The 21,020-nt window shown below is 43.3% G+C and overlaps 1 protein-coding gene and 2 long non-coding RNA genes across 7 annotated transcripts; 1 reads left to right on the top strand and 2 right to left on the bottom strand.

Annotated features, from left to right (window-relative positions):
- Positions 1–434: 434 nt before the first annotated feature.
- Positions 435–17,375, bottom strand: fbxo38 (F-box protein 38). Of its 4 annotated transcripts, none has more exons than XM_064954331.1 (21): positions 16,947–17,375; positions 14,593–14,837; positions 14,114–14,259; positions 13,700–13,863; positions 13,315–13,480; positions 12,857–13,132; positions 11,041–11,134; positions 10,825–10,955; positions 10,025–10,195; positions 9,678–9,820; positions 7,940–8,150; positions 7,611–7,760; positions 7,201–7,401; positions 5,931–6,560; positions 5,677–5,777; positions 5,377–5,479; positions 5,056–5,222; positions 4,564–4,709; positions 3,938–4,041; positions 2,961–3,074; positions 435–2,551 (listed from the first exon to the last, which is right to left on the bottom strand). In XM_064954331.1, the coding sequence occupies exons 2-21, from the start codon at positions 14,721–14,723 to the stop codon at positions 2,373–2,375; spliced, it is 3,528 nt and encodes a 1,175-aa protein (XP_064810403.1). In that variant the 5' UTR covers positions 14,724–14,837; positions 16,947–17,375; the 3' UTR covers positions 435–2,372. The 4 variants fall into 4 exon arrangements, with proteins under 4 accessions (XP_064810403.1, XP_064810405.1, XP_064810404.1 ...); XM_064954333.1 differs by having other exon boundaries at positions 13,700–13,866; positions 14,126–14,259; XM_064954332.1 differs by having other exon boundaries at positions 14,593–14,785.
- A 102-nt stretch (positions 17,376–17,477) lies between these two features.
- On the top strand, positions 17,478–19,843 carry LOC135526182 (uncharacterized). 2 transcript variants are annotated; one of them, XR_010453261.1, is made up of 4 exons: positions 17,478–17,662; positions 18,405–19,151; positions 19,265–19,436; positions 19,530–19,843. It is a non-coding gene; the product is annotated as an uncharacterized LOC135526182 (long non-coding RNA). The 2 variants fall into 2 exon arrangements; XR_010453260.1 differs by having other exon boundaries at positions 17,479–17,662; positions 19,265–19,843.
- A 356-nt stretch (positions 19,844–20,199) lies between these two features.
- Positions 20,200–21,020, bottom strand: LOC135527021 (uncharacterized). The gene is made up of 2 exons (XR_010453385.1): positions 20,938–21,020; positions 20,200–20,721 (listed from the first exon to the last, which is right to left on the bottom strand). It is a non-coding gene; the product is annotated as an uncharacterized LOC135527021 (long non-coding RNA).

The raw sequence follows: 21,020 nt of genomic DNA, 5'->3' as shown, positions 1-21,020 counted from the left end.
TTACTCCAGACCAGCCATACAACCTTTCTTACAGTACTTGCCTTGGAGTCCACTTAAAAACTACATGTCTTTTTACTGCAGCAAGGAAATGGATTATCCAGATGTAGGGCAGCATTTACACTTTCTAATTGAAAAGCTGCCAATCTTACTCCACTTGGATGACACCTGCTCATCTCTGCAAAACCAGGTGTTTTAGGCCTCTTAACCCCTATTTTAGTGCACTACTTTTGAACAGGGCACTATATAGGGATTAGGGTGCCATTTGGGAGGCACACAGAATATATAGTCTCTTTTTAGATCTCACAACTGGTCAGTCGAAATAAAATAGAGGCTTCAGTCCATTCTCTGTGCACCCCACACACTAAAACAAAAATATATGTTCACACCTGCATATGACATCACTGCCAGACAAAGCATGACACACACACTGACAGTGGTGCTCCACTTGATTCAGTTCTCCCTTTTTATTATGTGAAATAGTTTTTTTTTATATAAACATATAAAACAAATCTTGGAAGATCCATTAAATACAGCACATCTGTACATGGGTTTTTGTACACAGGTTTTCTGCAGAGCTTAGCGTGTTTCTAGATTAACTTCACAAGCATTAGTAGCCTGGCTTTGGAAGAGGGTGGAGGGAGTCACCCAGACAAGAGAAAAAAGTAGAGCAGCAAGAAGGGGGTTATCACACTTTAAAAGGCTTTTTTTTTTTTTATCCGACTCTTAAAGTGCCCTTCAAAAATGTATTTCCTCGACTAACAGGAACACTGGGTTCTTTCACAGTTAACAGATTCAGCATTGCGTGCGTAGTTAAGACAAAATGCGTGTTTGTTTGCATACACCATCTGACTTCCTGCCGAAGAGCCTGTGTGAAACTCAAACATCCAAAGGGTAGGAGAGACTAGGGAACATCGAAGTGTCTTTTTCACTAATCCAGAGACCAAGAAAAGAAGCTTCAGAACATATGGTACATTCCTGTACTGTTCTTTCTCCTACTTCCTTCTGTGTTCCAGTGCGATGCACATACATGAACAAAACTTGGTTGTGCTTCCTAAAGAGAAGTATTATTATACCACATAAGACACACTGTGGTGCTCATGTGTTGAAGGTCATCTTGCTTGGATACGGTCTGCATGCTTGCAGTCATCTAGAGATGAATGAGACATGCTTTTACGACCCTCACTAGCCATGACCCTTGTTCAAAAACAACCAGCCAGTGCCATTCTTGAAGTCTCTAGAAATGTGGGTTCAATTAGAGGCGGAGAGAATTCTTAAATTATTTGTATGCATGAAAGATGCTTAACAATGAATGCCATTTCTTTTTTCCCCCCCTTTTCTTTAGGAACAGCTTACAGGAGAATTGGCGGGGGGAATTAATTGGTAACAAATTTCTTTTGATACCGCCGCAGTTCTCTCTCGCTCTTGTTTTACCAAGTCGTGAGGTAAACAGAACTCCGCAAGACAGACCAGTCATAATGCACCCCCCCCCCCAACAACAACAGACCTCAGGAACAGAGGTGAAGGACTAAAACATAGAAAATACAAATTACAACAAAGCATAAATAAATTAGCCAAAGAATTATTGGGAAAACAAGTTTTTTTTTTTTTTTTTTTTACAAACAAATCTAAGGGCACTTCTAGCATCTAGCTTGAGGGTGCTTCTCTAAAGCTTGTGTCTTTGTCAGCACCAGAGGTAGGTGAAAACACCAAACTCCCGAAAACTGATATTCCTCCATTCCAGTGGAAATCTTGCCAAAACACAAAAAGGGAATTCAAACCCTCAAGAAAAATAACATCTTGGTGAAAACAGAATACCAAGCACTGCCCTTTCAATTCTCCAAGCTCAGGTACGTGGTTCTCTCTCGGTGCAGATCTCAGATTTATACAATAACATAGGCATACACACTTCCCTGGGTGCTTTAACATATACGCCGGTCCCCACACAGTTTCAACATCACCTATACGGCGAGGTAGTGCATGGAAAGATCAACATAGCGTATCGATGAGTACGAATGGCAGGCAAGAGCAGAGCTTTAACTCCTCTAAGGTCAAGGAGCTGTCATTCCCCCACTGAGAAAAACCCTAAACAATGGCTGTGAGAAGACAACCAACCCACTGAGCAGCCTCTCGCTCTCCCTTCATGTAAGGTCAGAAAATACAAAACAAGGCAACTCGAGACAGACACTCCAGTGCCCCCTCCCTGGAGCTCCATTGAAAAATCTGTCAAGCACTGGTTCTCAACATTGGGTGGGTGGGTGCAATGGTCACAGTAGGAGTCTGGCAGGTAGACACCAGGGGTGCTGGGTCTCCACTCAAGACCTCCTCCCCTCCCTCTCAGGTCTCTCCCCCAGTCCAGGACAAAACAGGAGGCACTAGATGTAGTCATCGTCCACAGGTTCGCCCCGTACGTCACAGTAGTGGATGAAGACCACCACCACACGCTGGAAGACCCCGCGCCGCGTCTGGCGCCGCTCCGAGATCTCCTCACCGATGGTCTCCATGCAGATGTCTGCCGAGAGCTGGCCCTTCCTCCGCGGGGCGTAGATGGTGGCTGCAGGAGAGACACGGGAGAGGATGGTTGGTACCATAGCAAATGAGTAGAACGGGCTAGAAACCTTTCACCATGGCAATTTGACTGGTAAACTCATGGGTACACTCAAAATAGCTGCCAGTCCACCCATTATGGCATCATTGAATGTGGCTAGCACCTTATGATTGACAAGCAGACTCAAGAGTGCTACAGAGAAGGTACCTATCAGGGAAGTAGGCCCTAAAAGGTGCATTCCATTCTATTCATTTGAATGCCTCAAGAGACAGATCACAGTTCTCATATAACACAACTGACAATGATCCTAGAAATAAGGGAGCAGGTTTGCTAGTCACTGTCGCCAGGTTGAGCACATGTGTATAGCAGGTAGGTAAAGATGGTGACAACTGGACAGGGGAGACGGTCAACTCACTGCTCTCATCATCCTCAAAGTCATAGCGTGCGTAGCTGTTGGGATCAGCTGTCCGTAGGGTACGGAGCCAGGGGAAGTCTGTGATCATGGAGTAGGGCGCTTCATCTACCAGTCCTACACACACACACACACACACACACACACGAGACAAGCTACATCAGACAGGGCAGAGAAGCTACCACCCCAAAATTGCAAGGGTAAAGTGAAGAAACACAATGTAGGTCTTGAATCATGAAAGCCAGAGGGGGCCAATGAATGAAGCATGGAAAAACACTAGAGCCGGGTGTACATTACGCGATTTAGGCCACGATTTAGCGGTCCCAGACAAGTTTGAGATCGGAGACAAAAATCCCCACGTTGTTGTCTACTCGGGGCCGACGCACGTTTAATGCGAGTGGGCCGGAGATGCAATTTGAGGGCTACCGATCCAGTCTTCGAGCAGTCCCAGACGTCCCGGTATTTTCAAACATGTTTGATTTTATCGGCACAAAATCTGCAACGCTCTGGTAGTGGTAGATATGCAATGACAAGATTTGAAAACAGCGATCAGCAATAGCCAATAAAAGCTCCCCAGAGGAGCAGCCAGTGAGATGACGTATCACATCACCCAGAATGTGTACTCTCGAGCAGGAGCGATGACTACTACTAGCATGCGTTTACTTGCAAGCGTGAACGTCTGACTGAAAACTTTTAATGAGGCTGCTTTGAGCCATCAGCCCGTTCTAGCTATCTTATCACATCCATGTTTTAGCGAGACAGGGTGGTATCGAGAATACCTACGACCAAGTGAAGAATCATTTAGTGTGAGACTCCACAGCTGGCCTTAATTGGACTGTAGATATCCCAGTAGACCAGCACTATTCACATGGTTTATTAATAGAAATGATGTAGAATAGAGTGACTGGAGAAGGATGTAGCTTTGCTGTGAAGAGACCGAGACCCAGTCTCAAAGGGTTTTAGACAGCACTTCATCTCACCCTCCAAGGTGTAAATGTCTCGACCCCAGGGGTAGCTGGGATACTTCTTGATATCCTCTTCCGTCCGCGTAGCTTCGGGGAAGAACTCGTACTTGATGAGTTCCCTGTTGATTAAATGAAAGTGGTTATTCATGTTGGGTTTTTAGATGAAGGAAGGAAATGGGCATTGGTCCTTGATCACCAGCCCAACAGTCTAGTACAGGATGGCTGAATAGGATCAGGAGAGAATCAACAGCGCCACCTGCTGGCCTTAGTGAGAATGACACCGGGCCATCTTATTGGAGGAAACAGACTGACAGCAACCCACAAAATATTATAATATTATCGGGGCGGCAGGGTAGCCTAGTGGTTAGAGCATTGGACTAGTAACCGGAAGGTTGCAAGTTCAAACCCCCGAGCTGACAAGGTACAAATCTGTTGTTCTGCCCTTGAACAGGCAGTTAACCCACTGTTCCTAGGCTGTCATTGAAAATAATTTGTTCTTAACAGACTTGCCTAGTTAAATAAAGGTAAAATAATACTGGATTACATAGAAAAACTATTGGAAATTGAAACATCTAATCAAATCCATAAAAAGAAAAGAGGGATATTAAAAAAGGTATTATCAAGCAATATCTATGACTCACTGGCTGATGTTGGCGATGGTGTCCATCCAGCTGCGTACTCTGACCTTGTTTCTGACATTAGGAGGGTTGCTGAACTCGTGGATGATGGCGATGTGGTAGGGGTACGGCCCACGGAACAGCTTCCTCTCCAGGGCCAGAGAGTCAATCTAGGACAAGGTCAGAGTAGGACAAGGTTTACAAACCATAACGGCATGTAGCCTAGTGGTTAGAGCGTTGAACTAGTAACCGCAAGGTTGTAAGATCGAATCCCTGAGTTGACAAGCTAAAAATCTGTCCTTCTGCCGCTGAACAAGGCAGTTAACCCGCTGTTCCTCGGCCGTCATTGAAAATTAGAATTTAAACTGGGGATACTTCTGCTAGGATTTAGTCAGAAATCATGCTCACATTTCCTGTGGAAGCCATATCTGAACTAGGTTAAATGTTTTTAATTCAGTGTAAATTTCATTTGGAAATGAACAGGTTCCAGAGAGGGAGTCTATGGTTCTGACTGACCTGCTGCATGGGGCGCATGTAGATGATGCGGTTTCTCTCCGGGGGCATGCGGAGGATCTGATCCAGGACCTGCTCCATGTCCAGCTTCTTACACTGGGCGTAGTCAAAGCGGTTCACTATGGGGGCACTCTCCACCTTCAGGTGCTTCAGCACTCTGCAGCGCGTGGCTGGAAGGACACAGAGAGGGGATGGCAGAGGGCCATTTAAAATGGCCAAATGGGGCGATTTGGGATTTAGCTTTCGTATGACAGAACGGCCCACTAATTATGTTCATTATCAAGCCTTGATCATATAGAGGGAGAATATAGAAGGGAAACCTACCATGAACAAACATCATCTTAGGGCAGTCCTTCAGCACCAGGTCAGTGATGCCACAGTTTGTAAGAGTGATTCCCACTAGGTTTTTGGACTTCAGCGTCAGCACCTGAACGGCAATAGGGAGGGATAAGCAAAAGAAGGATGCTGCATTTAATAGATTCCTTAATTTTACCATGTATGGCTTCGTTCCAAAATGGCAACCTGGCCTATTTCCTATTTACTGGTAATAAGGTGTCCAATCTATTTCTGTGCCGCTTTGCTCAGGAACAGTGGGTCTCTTCCTAGTATGTGTAGTGGTCCTACCTGTACATGGTCGTCCTCAGTGACCGGGTCGCTGGTGCTGGTGGACTTGTCTGCTGTGCGTTTCCTCTTTACAGTGACCCGAGGCTTGGAATTGGACAACTCTGCATGACAAAACAATAGGAATTATGAGAAACTCATTTTTCACAGGCTTTCCTACACTATCAAAGCCATGACAATATGGCCTACATTTCAAATGATCAGCCTCACAATGCGTTTCATGCTATTACAGAGGGACTGCTTATCCCCTGTCTAACCTGACTCAGACACCAGAGGTACAGATGACAGTCTGCTGCGGGCGCGGGTGACAGGTCGCCTGGGGAAGCCATCTCTTAACCCTCTGGGATGGGGCTCTACGCTGGCCTCCCTGGAGCTCTGACCCAACACGCTCTCACCACGGTGCCCCTCAGGCACGCCCCTCGCCAGGCTCTCTTCAGCTGGGTCCCTGGCCTCCAGCCCCTCTGCGCCTGCTCCCTCCCCCAGATCCTGCCTGCTCTCTGGGGTCCTGTCTCCTCCTCCTGCCCCTCCAGAGGCTGGGTGGTTGGGCCCACTTCGAGTCCTTCCCTCTGGGATGGGGCGAGCCCTACTGCAGGTGCAGCGAGTCCTGACTGTACCCTCGTCCCCTGCCCGGGCTCTGGACTGTTCCTCCTGGTTAGCAGAGTCTTCTCTCCAGTGGACAGAGCAGACACAGCCCCCCGTGGTACAGCCTGCCCCCCCAGCAGCCCCTGTCCCTGCAGCAGGCTCCTTGGAGTTCTTGTCTTTGTCAGGGACCTCAGTTGCAGCCTTCATGTCAGCTTTGATCTGCTCACTGGTGACCTGGCAACCCTTCTCACAGCAGGGCTCCTGCAGGGGTGGCCCTCGTCGACGCAGGGGCGTCTTCCCTTTATCTGCAACACACAAACACAGCACAGAACTCACAATAATAAAATGTAAATATAAGCCTTAGAAGCCATTTTGAGTTTTATGGCAAGGATAGAAAGATCATTTTCATTGTCAGCAACCAGGTTCTTATGATCTCTTACAATCTATCATAATTGAAAGAGCTTATTTTTCATGTGAGGAGTAAGGATGAGCATTTGAAATGATTTCACCATTCAAATAATATCCTGAAATTCTTTCGGATATCCAGATAATCCATATAAAACAATTGCTTGATGAATCAGAATGGCGCAATTGCAGAGGAAAGAGATACCACAACAGCGGGCGGGCTGCTATTCTCCTGTATTTCTAGCTAACAACAACAGTGAAAGAGAAGTCGGATGCTCGCCATGATAGAACAGATTCTGTTTCAAGACAGTTTTCTGGTAAGTGTTTTGCATTGATCTGTGCCAGGTCTCATGAAACCTCCCATAGGTGCGCTTGTCATCGCTAATTGAAGAGGGGAAAATATAATATTTAACTGAGAACTTTTACATTGTAATTTTTTAGGCCTATATTAACAAACCTAAAATCGAAAACTCACAAGTTAAAACAGTTGTCTCAGATATTTTGAATAACCGTGCCAATCTCTACATTTTAGAGACTCACTAATGTGTGTGGCTGCCTCCTCAGCAGTGGCAGTCTTGCCAGCGGGCTGTGGTGGTTCAGGAGGATAAGTAGTCAGTTGTTGCTGCTGCTGCTGGGGCTGGCCTGGAGCCTGGGTTCTGGCAGGGCCCTCCTCATCCTCACTGTCCGAGTCGAAAATCACCACTGGAGGTTTCTTCACCACACACTGAACACCACTGGGACCTAAGCGCGTGGGGGGGGGAAATAGGGTGCGGTGGAGAAACACAGAAGAAAAAAAAGAGCGGGGAGCAAGATGGTCTGTTTATCTCTGACTGAGGAGATGAGAAATATAGAAAATAGTGGAGAGAAAAACAAATAAAATGAGAAAAGTCCGTTCTCATGTAAACTCGCTGAAATATGTGCCACTGTAGTGGAGTTAGTTCTGTCCAGACCTGCTTGCTCCTCGTCTGCGTTGTCTGGCCGAGGGTTGGCAGCAGGCTGACTGGGACCAGGGGGTTCCATCTCATCTGCAGGCCAGGCCTGGACCACGGCCTCAGCCTCGATGTTCTCATCCTGCAACATTCCGTTCACCTCAGGAAGCTCTGGAGGAGAGGAAAAGAAGTAAGGTCATGAGTTTGTACACTAGCGGTACATTACACAGCTAAGATCCCCCATGTCAGCAATAGTAGCCATGTTGACGACGTCATTACAACTTTAACAAAAATGTAGCAATGTTATAACACTGTCAAGTAGTAATGTAACAATGCGAGCAGCAGGGTACCTTCGGCCCTGTGTTGTGGTTGAGGCACGACAGCTGCACCCTCCTCATTGTCATTGTTGTGCGGTGGGATGTTGGGTGCATCGTTGTTGTTGTTGTTCTGGTGGTTGTTGTTGTTGTTATTGTCATTGTCATTGTTAGAGTTCTGGTTGCTGACCAGGGCAGAGGAGACTCCTATCCCAGTGCCAGCACTCAGACCCACACGGGCACAGCCCTGAGGGAGAAACAGAGGGAACACACTAAATGTATTGGGTAAAGTGTTATGGAATGTCATATAATATTTAGTATTTTATGTAACTGCCTTAATTTTGCTGGACCCCAGGAAGTGTAGTAAAATGGGGATACTTAATAAATACAAAAAAAAGATCAAAGACCATCATGACCGAATATTTATTGAACAGATGGTCAGGGGGCCAGAACATAATTACAAATAATTTGTAGACTGCAAATTGACCACAAGAAGCCCAAACAGATATTTCCTAAAACATAAGAATTTCAAACCTTGTTTACATTTGTATAAACTATCACATACATCTAGTATACCAAACATTAGGAACACCATCCTAATATTGAGTTGCATCCCCTTTTGCCCTGAAAAAAGCCACAATTCTACAGGGTGTCAAAAGTATTTCACAGGGATGCTGGCCCATGTTGACTCCAATGCTTCCCACAGTTGTGTCAAATTGGCTGGATTTTTTTGGGGTGGTGGACCATTCTTGATACACACGGGAAACTGTTGAGCATGACAAACCTAGCAGCGATGCAGTTCTTGACACACTCAAACCGATGTGCCTGGCACCTACTACCATACCTCGTTCAAAGGCACTTAAATCTTTTGTCTTGCCCATTCCCCCTCTGAATGGCACACAGACAATTGAGACACGGATTGTGTATAAAGGCCTCGTTAACCTGTCACCTCATCTACACCATTTGAAGTGGATTTACAAGTCACATTAATAAGGGATCATAGCTGTCACTTGGATAGTCAGTCATGGAAAGAGCAAGTGTTCCTAATATTTAGTACACTGTGTATATCACTTTTCTTATGCATGGGAATACTTTGTAACAGATTTCCAAAATTAAATTCACATGGAGCTGATTTGCTGGTGTTCTTAATGTCTTTCATGACCAACAATACAATTAAAATAAATAATGTTTAGGGGAACCCTGACCGATGAGGTTTTAACATTTTTCCCAGTCTGGACTAAGCATAGAACTTCATATTCAGTCACAATCCCTGTGTTGTTAGATCACTTCCAAGGTGGTTAATATTCTATATCTGGTCCTCTAGTCTATAGCTCTGTTGGTAGCGCATGGCTTGCAAAACCAGGATAGTGGGGTTTGATTTCAAACACCCGTATGAAAAAAAAAAGTTGCACCTTGTGTAGTAGATTTCAAAATGTTGTTTTGCATCAGCAGTTTTCTTGTTAGCTGACATGGGCTAAGTGACTGACCTAACATTTTTTTAGATTATTAAATTAGTTTAGCGGCCAGCTATCTAAACTTGTTATCATGGTCGAATTACTGGCCGGGGGTCCCCATTGATTTTGTTAGTCAGTCTCACAGATATAAAAACTACAAACATTTATCTACACCCTATGGCAAAATGTATAGAATTTCAGTAAATTAGCTGTAAAACGGCGTATTTTCCTCTCCAACCCATGGCAAAATTGCACAAAACTCAAAAATGTCAACATTTTCTCTCCGCTGTCATGAGGGGGGCCCAGTGCAGTGGACTTACCTTGGGTGGCTCTCTGAACATCTGGTCCAGGGAGATGAACTCCAGGCTGGGAAGCAGTTCAATGAACTGGCTGAACGACTCCAGCTTGATGGCATGGCAACGCACCAGAGTCAGGTCCACCAAGCGACTCCACCGCGAGTGGTCTGATGACAACACAGACACAGTTCTCAGTGTCCTCTAAGCTTTCAATGTTCATGAGCCTGCCCTAGTCATTTAAGTAAAACCCCATAAAATGATCTGTTTCATCAAAGCTAAGAATGCATACTGCTTCAGGCAAGGTATTAAAAAAAGTTTAAAAATCAATAAAAAGACCCTAAAAACCACAAACAGATGATTTGGTCCATTACCTGTAATCCACTTGTGTGGGTTGTGGAGGTGGGGGCAGTTGTATATGACCAGATACTTGATGGAGGAGAACACCTCGTTGACAGCCTTCATCCCGATGTCTGTGATGATACCTGGGTTTTCAATGACGTCAGCCAGGCCATACTTCACTAGCTCAGAGTGACTCATTTTACCTAACCAAGAAAATACATTACAATCAATACGTTATATGTAATAGCATAACCATAACCTACAGTTAAAAGGCTAGACTTTTATTTTCATGGAGCATCGTCCTACTTAGCTACATATTTTTTATTTAAATAGGTTCAGAAAGTAGATTATGGGGTACAGTAGTAAAGGGGAGGAAAGTAGGAAAGTGTAAGGAGTGGTATTTATATCCTTTGCCCCATAGACAATGTGTTTTGTTGGCAGGTTTCCGCAAGATGGGCAATCTCAAAGTCAAAATTGACTACATCTGAAAAGTTTGAGAGAAAAAAAAAATGTTGCTTTTTGGTGTTAATTTAAGGTTAGGCATTACAGTTAGCAAAGTGGTTATGGTTAGGTTTTTTAAAAAAAACTGATTTTAAGACTTTACCAGCTAGTGACCACTCCGCAGAGTGTTTTGCACTTCCTAACGTTTAATCAAACAGCAACTGAATACCGATGCCTGCTTTATATAGCAAGCCATGGCCACATGACTCACTGTCTGTAGGAGCGAACAATTTTCGTGAACGGGGTGGTGTACCTAATACACTGGCCACAGTGTATATAACTATAAAATATTCTAAGTTTTAGATAACAACTTAGGCCTTAACTGACTCACACTGCAATAGGAACTCATCGACGTATCCAAGGTGCAAAGTCTCAAACTGGGGAAATTCCAGCTCAGCCATCTTCAGTGCAGAGAACACCCCGTCTTTGGTTAGGGAAGGCTGGATTCGAACTTCATGTAATCTAGATACACAAATTAAAAAAATAAAGCACTAGCTAAATCTCACGTTTATCCATTTGCTTTACTCAATTAGTGTTCTTTGCTTACCTGCGTGCAGCAGTGATGATGAGGTAGCCCAGGTCAACTTCAAGTGCATTCTTACAGGCACCAAATACAATAGTGTGCAAATTGCGAAATCCACCTGGGGCACAAAGGGTAGGTATAGCCATTTCATCTAGCATGTTCATGGAATGCATTGTGATGTGCAACATGTCAAAAAAGGATCCAGAATAATCCAATATATTTTTGGCTCTAGAGATTCATTTGCCTGCATGTTCATTTATATTTTTGCATATTGGCCTAAACTATGCTTGGGAAATCAAAACACATTAGTGCCTATTTTGAGGGGTGACCTAGCTAGTTAGCTACTGTTTGTACGTTAGCCGATGATGGCGGTTGCCTGAAGCATGATTCTATCATGATCAGGTTAGCTAAATAATGCTGTTTTATTGACAGTAACCTGGTAACGTTACTTGCTCATGTCTAATAGGTCCTTGGGTCGTCCAACTGATGTCGCCCCATTTTACTTTAAAATTTTAGTCTTTAAAATTGTCAGAAAAACGCCACTTTCAAGTACCACACGAGAAAGTGGGAACTCAAAACACATTAGCTAGATTGCTAACCCTAAATATGATTGTTGCTAGATAGCCTTGGAATTGATCTAACAGTAAATGTATAATGTCCTACAAAAACTTCCATTGGTTGGCCTACATAGGCTACTTGATGTAATTGTCGCATCATCTCAATTACATACTAAGTTTGTAAAGTGGTGTTATTTCCTGTATTGACAGTTGAGAAATAATTGTTATGCTCGCAAAGCTGAGACTCCTATTTTTTTAAACAACAGTAGCGGTAGTTGTTTTAATTGTTTACTGCAATTAGCCTACATTTTTGAAATGTTGCTCAACTGTCAGTATGCTTGCGCTTATCAAAATGCATCTTTCCCTTCACTCCGTGTGCAAAAGGGAGGCGCAGGAGTGCGAGCCAGCAGCGAAACAGCAACAGGGCAAATACTTTCATTGCAGGAAACAGGTGAATGCACATTACTGTTGACGAAATAATGGTTTCAGAACAAACATCTGCAGGGATGTTGTATAGCCTAATCACTGACATAAGCAAAATTGCGTCGGTAAGAGGAGGGCAATGTCGTTGTCTGTAATTTTCGGTTTATTGTCCCAGGTCTAGTTAGTGCTGTTATCTACCTTGCTCTATCCTCTGGCAACCGCACTGGCACACACCCAGAGCCGCATATGCGGTTGGATAACTAACATCTTGAAAGTGCACGTTGAGTATTATTTGATGTTTTTTATTTAGCTGCAGTGGCAACAATTAGGCAGTGGCACAATATAATGCAAAAACTGTAGTCATGGTCACATTTTTTAAGACCTTTGAGAACTGAAGACTTTTTTTCCCTTCTTTAAAAAAAAACAACTATTTAATTAGTCAGTTAAGAACAAATTCTTATTTTCAATGACGGCCTAGGAACAGTGGGTTAACTGCCTGTTCAGGGGCAGAAAGACAGATTTGTACCATGTCAGCTCAGGGATTTGAACTTGCAACCTTTCAGTTACTTGGCAATGCTCTAACCACTAGGCTACCCTGCCACCCCTTTAAAATCAGATATATTAATGTAAGACGTTAAGGAACCGTGGACACCCTGATACTTATTAGACTGGTTTCCCAGACACAGATTTAGCCAAGTGCTGGACTAAATACCTGCTATTAAGGTTCCCTGTTGACCATGTTTTTAGTCCTGACTAGTCTTAATCTGGGTCAGGGAAACTGGCCCATTATTGAGCATGAACCCCCCCCCCCCCCAGATGTACTGAATTAAATATAATTACAATGGTCCATCCTTCCTTACCTGACCTCCAGCTGTCCTCCACCACATGCTGGATGAGCCCCCCCAGGAAGGGCACTCTGACCAACTCCAGCTGCTCCAGGTTGCGGGCCGAGGCAAGGCCCGTCACCAGGGGCACGTACTTCAGAGAGTTGGTGGGACCAGCGCAGTTCCTCATCACAAAGGTCCGCAGGCTGACACACAGGAAGTCTTTGAAGGGCTGGGGCTTGGTGAGGCGTACCCACTTCAGGTACAGGTGTCTTAGCATGGAGACACACGGGATCTCTGGCACATTCACCCCTGGGATGTAAGAGAGGAGTACATTGAGTTAGTATACTGGTGAGTGTCGTTAGTCTGGTAATGATTAATTATGCCATTGAGCACAACAGAGTTGGCAAAAGCCCACACAGATCTGCTACCAGTCTAGGGTGCCATGACCTAAACAGATTGGGAGATATATGCCTAGTCCTTGATACACTCACCGACAAGATGCAGGGTTTGTATTTTGGCTGCGATTGGGATGGTGAGCTTGTTTTCAGGGGGAATGGGGAACGCCCCGTTGCGGTTGCGGAACTTCCCCAGGATGTGGACCTGAGGCATGTAGTTCCAGATTGCCTCCACCAACTCCAGATGAGACGTCTCCACTCCCTGCAGATAGACAAAGACATCTTAGTGTAGACAAACCTAGCAAAACATATTTAGGAGTAATACAGTAGCATAACAATGGTATAACTCAAAATGGATCACATCAACAAAGATATTTAGGTCAACCTAAAAAGGCTTTCAAGATCACCTCACCTATTTTCTGAATTGAAAAACATGACAGTCACAATTGTTCCTGGCCCGGTCTGTTAGACCCAGACTCACCAGCAGGTTGGGGCAGGCCTGAAGTGCCTCCAGTACTCCTGGGATACTGAAGGCCTCGTATCCCCGGACTCTGCGGCGCTCCAGGTAGCGGGGATGAAGCCCATACAGCTGCTCCAGGTCTGGCATCTTCTTCAGCAGCATGAGGAAACTGCAGTCTGTGAATCCTGCTCCATGGCACCAGGCCAAAACAGTTTCAGAGGGTTAACTAAAGAGTGCATTGACACCTTTTTTGTAAGCCCACAATCATTCAATATCACAGAGTATGTATATATTACCTACAATCTTAGCTGCTTTAGACTTTAAGGTTTATTTATGTTTGACAGTGCTTCAAAAACAATTATCAACTATTCTGCACCCTAAAGGATGATATGCATCATCAATATCCTCCTGCTACTTTCCAAACATGCCATGTACCTCTCTGCCTACCTGAGGGCATGTACTCCCACCAACGGCTAGCACACAGGTCCACCACCTTCACCACCCGCAGGTACAGTGTCACCGCTTCCCGAAGCTTCCGAGAAAGGCACTCCATACACATGATGTCCTGCATGGGCAGATACCTGCATAGAGGGGGGATAAAGGAGGGAAATATTTACAGCTACCCTATCCTGGTCATTGTGGCAGAGTATCACCTTTAAATTGTAAAATAATCAGATTTTGTAAAAGCACATTGACATTTTCAGTCCAAGCAAGGACCAATGATGACATCACATTGTCATGTCAGAGGGTGAACAGTATCAAATAACGCTTATGTCCCAAATCGCACCGTATTCCCTATATAGTGCTCTACTTTTGACCATAGGGGTCCTGGTCAAAGTGAGTGCCCTATATAGGGAATGGGGTGCCTTTTGGGGGATACCCCCATTGAATTCTGTTCTTTGACACTCACTGACCGGAATATGTGGCAGAGGACCTCATGGGAGAGTTCATTGATGTAGTCCTTGGGCTCCTCCAGTCTGTAAGGATTGGCAGCTCCCCCACTGGCGAGCTGTGTCTTGGTGGACTTCCGCCTCGGGCCCATCATGTCCAGGGCAGTGAGATATTCACCCAGAGAAGGTAACAAACTCACTCCCTCTCACGCGGGCCCTGTTATTCAGGCATGCACACAAGGACACGCAAACTCTCACTGATGACACTTCTGCAAGAGAACATTTTTTTCCCTCAGTCTGGGATAAAGATGCCATACTTTGTGGACCAAAAGTGAAAGATACTCAAGTCACCAAGCATTACATGAACAAAAAGATAGTAATAAGTAAATATGACAACATTTGCAGACTCAACGATTTACGACGGAGTTGATCAGCGACTAGTGTGGGCTGACTGGAGCACTGACATTACATAAAGGTTTGTATAAACGCGGGCTATTCTTTGGATGCTGAAATATAGAGTTTAAGATAAAAAATATTTGACATCGGAACTACAGTCCACCCACACTAGTCACTGCCATCTTAAATCATGGAGTTAAGTTTAGGAGGCTATAGCAGCCTGGTTTCATAGACTAGACATAGTAAATCTGAGACACTCAAATTAGTATGATGTGTTACACTTGGTATGGTTGGTCGGGGTGGATGGGTGGGCATATAATGTGAAGACTAGCAAGCCAAAGCTTGTGAGTTTAAATCTCATCACGGACAACTTTAGCAATTTTCAACTACTTTTCACTTTTTAGCATGCTAGTTAACCCTTCCCCTAACCCTTTTACCAAACTCCTAAACTTAACCCTAGCCTAGATAACGAAATGGGTGATGGACATCCATAAAATTAATACACACCATATGAAACGTAACATATCATACTAAATGGAGTGCCTTGGATTTACGTGCCGAATAATACAAAATGCTCCGAGACCAGGTTAGCTATAGAGACCCATGACTGACAAGCTATCTGTCAGGAATTGGCTCATACTAACTTTTTCATGTCAAATGCTAGCTACATATAGCTCACATACAATAAGCTTTTCACTTAGCCACATGCCATCTATTGAAGAGTTATTGTAATTTCATAATGAGATCGTCACTACAGCAATACAACTAGCCAATCAGTGAACCAGAATCTGGCCTTACAGGAGATGTTGCATATGGCGATTCTCCTTTATTAAGCCCAGGAAGGTTGTTATTTAATCTGGCTAGTTGAATGGCTGCTTCCTGGGCTTGAAGGAGAGTCGCCATATTCAACGTCTCATGTAAATCCAGGTTCTGGTTCAGACAATCAGTAGCTTAACTATTGAGTTCATTCAACAGAGTACCACAGTGAGTCACAATACCCATAAAAGCTAGAGGTCAAACAGGGAGATAGCTTCAATCATTTTTCCACCATTCACTTCCCCCCCATAGGGGATTTTAGAAAAACCTTAAAATAAGTGCTGTTTCTTATCAATATATTCGTCTACAATTATCCCAAAATTAATTAGCTGCTAATGTGGCTATCACAAAGAACTACAAATTATATCAGGCCCTGGGCGAGACAGCAGAGGCAAAGGTGTTAAGAATCTCTGGATTAACTATCCAATGTTAGCCAAATGTAATAAACGGGCTACATTTATTTAAAATTGACAATTCTGTTAACTGTCATGTGTAAGTTTTAAATTGACACAATACCTGGTAGCAAAGGTGTCCACTAGAGATGACATGCAGGAGCTTGCAGGGATTTGTAGTTTTGCATTTGTCTACTTTGATGCTTATTAGCATTTTAGAATCAGTAAATAAAGCAAGATATACCGACAAAAGTCAGCTTGTCCTAGAGAGATTTACATGGTTATCAAAAAGTCATGCCATGGTAAGCCTACACGAAACACAGACCTTATTTTAAGTGTTTCTTAAAAAAACTATGGGAAAAATGAATGATGGAAAAAGGGTTGGAACCATTTCCCTGTTGGACTACTAGGTTTTATGGGTATTATGACACCTCCACTGTGGTGCTCTATAGGCTGCTTAACACACCAATTAACACAATAGCCAGGTAGCTAATGCTAACTTAACTAGCTAGCAAGCTACTGTGTTCATTACAGTATTTCTGCATAAACTGAAAGCCATAAAAAGCCACCAAGGTTTCCTATTACATGACAGCATTTTAGAAGACTAAATACAATCTCCAGCAAACGAACGAAACCCACTAAAAAGTGAGACAATGGACATAAATAACGCTAAGTAACAATTAACAAGCACGGGCCACCCCAAAACACAAACAGTTAGCAATGACTAGCTATTACCAGCTAGCTTTGTAGCATGTTTTGCTAAGCAACATTCACCTTTCAGGCTAGTGAGAATTCACGAAGAGAGGGCTGAGGAACATTTGATTCTTTCCAAGTTCTATACAGGTTCTCGTCAGTTGGCTTGCAAGCAAGTTGACTCTTCTTCGAAGCTTTCAATCGCTCAATACAGGTTGACTCAGACAGCTGGCTGGCTAGCTAGCTAGCTGGCTAACAACATCCCCACCCGACACCCGTGGAAGTAACTTAAAGCCTTTTGCGGCAGTGGCAAGCACTGAAAAACAGTTTTAGTTATCCGGTGGTTCTATCTGAACTAATCCTTGTCTGAGGACTTGGTCCGGGCCTCTCTGTCTGTCTCCAGGAGGTCCGATAAACACAGCATATGAAAGATGAACTCGCACCTCGATATCTGCGCTCAGATCAGAGACGTACTTCCGCCATACACGCGTACCTCGATTTCTGCGCTCAGATCAGGGACGTGCTTCCGCCATACAAACGCTCCGCCCTACTGTGAATGTACACTAGATAGCGGTAAATTGCCGCGTGCCGCTTAGGCCGCCCATCGTGACTCGCTTGTGGGCGTGCTGGCAGCATGTTCGATTGTGCGTCAAGAATTCAGCATAGCAAGTTTGTATGAAGGTCTAGTTAGTAATTAGTACATAGTTCAATAGTAATATCCTCGAAAACGCTCTGGTGACAAACAAACTTTGCTGCCCTGTTTCCAATTGTCCACATGGCTGGGAGAACCTATTCAAGTAAGTAAATACATTTCGAAAATGTAAAAAAACTATATATTATTAGCTAACTAACTACAGTGCAGGCTAACTCAAATGAGATAACTTCGCATACTGTATAGATATCTAGCTAAGGGAATGAAATATCACCATCTACCTAACTTCATATTAGCTAGCTATCTTGATGCATTTATCACTGTAAAAAAACAAACTCCAAATTAATTTGTAGCTAGCTAGCTAGCTAATAGCCATGGAGGAGGGTGATAGGATAGCAGCCCGAACTGCGAGTAGGCTATTCTGGTTAGGGCAGGTACTTTTGTGTAGTTCCTGTCTCTAGAAGTGAGGATGGAGATAATAGTAACATAATATTCAGTGCGGTGTAATTGGACTATAATGAAGTCTGTTTCTTGTGAGGTTTTCTGTCCTCTGATAAAGAGGGCTATGAAAGCATCTCTACATATGAAGTGGAGTGGTTCTCAGTCCTGGTCCCGAGGACCCAAAGGGGTGCACATTGTTGTTTTTGCCTTAACACTGCGCAGCTGATTCAAACGATCAACTTATCATCAAGCTTCAAGTGGTATTTATGTATTCATTTGTGATGCTATCCTTGATATGATCCGGTTATTGTCACATGCACATGTGTGCCCATGCATCTATCAATCCAAACGTATCATCATTTATTAGGGATATTATACTTTTGTAATCCACAATGACCTGGTGATGTAAAAGTCTAATAATTACATTGTCTTCCATATTCCTACAGATACCTTGTAACTGGAGATTCTTTCAAAATGAGTGCCTACAGTTAAGGTGTAGGGCACTGCAAGGTTGGGTGACCAGGAGGGCCATCTGGTACTGCCTCCTGGAGGAATTCAAGTGTGTGAAGGCTACCTGTGTCCTGCATAACTTCATGAGGATGGACACGAGGACCAGGAGGGGATCTGCAGCTGCTCTGCAGGATGTTTCAAGGATGGGGTCCAACAATGCAGCAAGAGGCAATCCTTGTGCGGGAGATCTTCACCTCCTACTTCTTCGAAGAGGGTGCTGTTCCCTGGCAATACCATAGACTACACGATGCACAAAGGCTCTTTTAAGAGTCATTCACATTGCAATAGGAATATTCTTCCGTTTACTATTCTTCCATGTCAACTGCAGTTATTCAATTCCCAGTTTCTCTCCCTTTGATTTCTACTTCTCAGGTGAGGGTGCTGTTAAGGTAAGGGTGTGATGTCTGTACAAAAACAGGCTATTTTAAATCACCCATATTGAAAGAATGTAGAACAATTAGACACCCTATAACCCACACACTCGTATCAATCTGATTAATGGATTGTGTTGTGCAGTAAGCAGGCTCAGGTGTATAACTGTGGCTCCTTGCACCTTCAAAAATAGGCAAGAGGGCCAATCATGGAGAATAGTAAGACACTTCATTATTTCTATAACTACGCTATATTGTTCATGTTTTTCAGCAAAAGTACTCTGCAGCCACTTAGTGTGGTGTGGACACCAGGTGAGGCCACACACACAGATTCCTGTTGAACAATGTCTTTAGCTACCTTAATTTCTCAATAAGTCTCTCTCCTTCACTTCATCCCTCTCTCATCTTCTCCCTAAATCCTCTAGGTTATATCAGCTGTGTCGGTGAATCCCTCCTTCATCTGAACTGGCTACATGGAGGGCACAGCATGATCAGAGATGAGGTCACTTAGTCAGGTCAACAGGAAGTATTATTAAAGAGATGCTTTACATTGAAATACAGATATAGATGCAGTAGTCCCAGAGTTAATGATCCAAGGTCAGTTTTGCATTTCACCTCCTGATTATTATGACTAACAATGTTAGAATAAAAAATTAAAACACAAGGCTTAAACATGCTATCTGTCTCTAGTCTGCAGATATGTTTTGACGTGGGAGAGGATGCCAAACCCCAGTCCCATCATTGCCACCTCACCCGCTTTTAAGATAACCTTCGGACTAGACACTACTATGTAATTACTACTATGTAATTGTGATGAACTGAGAGAATATTTGGGTTGCACTGTGATTCATTAATCATATGCTGCCTTCCCTTTTTATAATGCACAACAGATGTGCATTGAAGTACAGTTTGAACTTGTATTTATAATATGACAATTATATTTATAATGCATGTATTTATAACACTTGGATAATGAACTTCTTTCAATAAAGCGTTTCACATTCTCTGCTGGTTGAAATTAAGTCTCATTTGATGAAATACTACACCTATCCTGTATATCAGGTCAATGCAGATGAAGGGCATTAGATATTGAGATTAACCAGTTTTAGAGTATTTACATGATGCATAGGAAGTGTAGTGTACTGTTTAAAAAAAGAAAGAATTACAAATCAATCTTTAACTAATTAAATCCTGTTTCTAGTCTTAGTTATAATGTGTAACCATTAATGTCCCAGGACAAAGATTGGTAAACACTGTTGAAGTGTATAATTGTAATACATGCATGCATATACAGCATCTTTCAAAGACTGGAATTTGATACTCCTGGTATTGGATATGACGGAAAAATTATCTCAGACACTCATAACTGAACTGCACCTTTATTTGCCAAGGTAAAGTACATGATCAGTGAATATATTAAATGTACAGGCTCCAATGTGGGGATCTTATGCATGGTAATGTATATACAACTTTCATCCTTGGCACAAAGTTATATTCTACTCAATCCATAGGCATCCATTAATATACAATCCATTAATATAATTCAGACTGTTTTGAAGTTGATACAACTGGCTATGATAGCTGAGATTCATAGCTAGGTTCTGAACTAATTTGTATACCAAACGTTTGGGTCCATACACAGATGGGGCTAGATAGCTAGCTACACATCCATACAGGTATTTTTATCCTCCACTGCACAATAAGCAAAGAACATAGCTAGCTACCTACGTTATTCATCTCTCTGCATTGCATGGCAAATATCAGCAAGGGAAGCGTACAAAAGTGTACATTCAATTTGCAGTAAATGCTTTAGCTAGCTAGATTCTTTACACCCACTGTTTCACAAGACGACAGCCTGGTTTGCTGGTTGTTTCAGGAGTCCCTAAAACATGAAACAACCAGACTTACAATTTCATACTCATGTCACAACACCCATAAAGCTAGCTGGCTAATGTTAGCTAGTCAGCTAGCTTGCTAAATCGCTATTTTCGTAAATGAGCTTTGATACAAAAAATGCATAATCGTTTGTCTCTACATTAACTAACATATTCCTGTCAACATTTTTTGCATGATTCGTTATCTCGTTATAATCACTTACATTTGCTTCCAACCAAGTATTTTTGTCAGCCATCTTTGCAGAAGAAAGTCTCCAGCCTTGGATCGCATAGCGTCAAATTCGTC

The sequence above is a fragment of the Oncorhynchus masou genome, chromosome 32, assembly GCF_036934945.1.
Source record: "Oncorhynchus masou masou isolate Uvic2021 chromosome 32, UVic_Omas_1.1, whole genome shotgun sequence".
Lineage (NCBI taxonomy): Eukaryota > Metazoa > Chordata > Actinopteri > Salmoniformes > Salmonidae > Oncorhynchus > Oncorhynchus masou.
Note: the sequence above shows the minus strand (reverse complement) of the source record. Positions and strands in the feature narration are given on the sequence as shown.

What these genes read in the sequence shown, in the direction of transcription:
- fbxo38 (XM_064954331.1), bottom strand. Translation starts at nt 14,723, where the DNA reads ATGATGGGCCCGAGGCGGAAGTCCACCAAGACACAGCTCGCCAGTGGG. An exon ending in GGAGGACAGCTGGAGGTCAG is followed by an intron (nt 11,135 to 12,856) that starts GTAAGGAAGGAT and finishes TTTGTGCCCCAG; the next exon opens with GTGGATTTCGCAATTTGCAC. An exon ending in TGTTCAGAGAGCCACCCAAG is followed by an intron (nt 8,151 to 9,677) that starts GTAAGTCCACTG and finishes TTTCTCCCTCAG; the next exon opens with GGCTGTGCCCGTGTGGGTCT.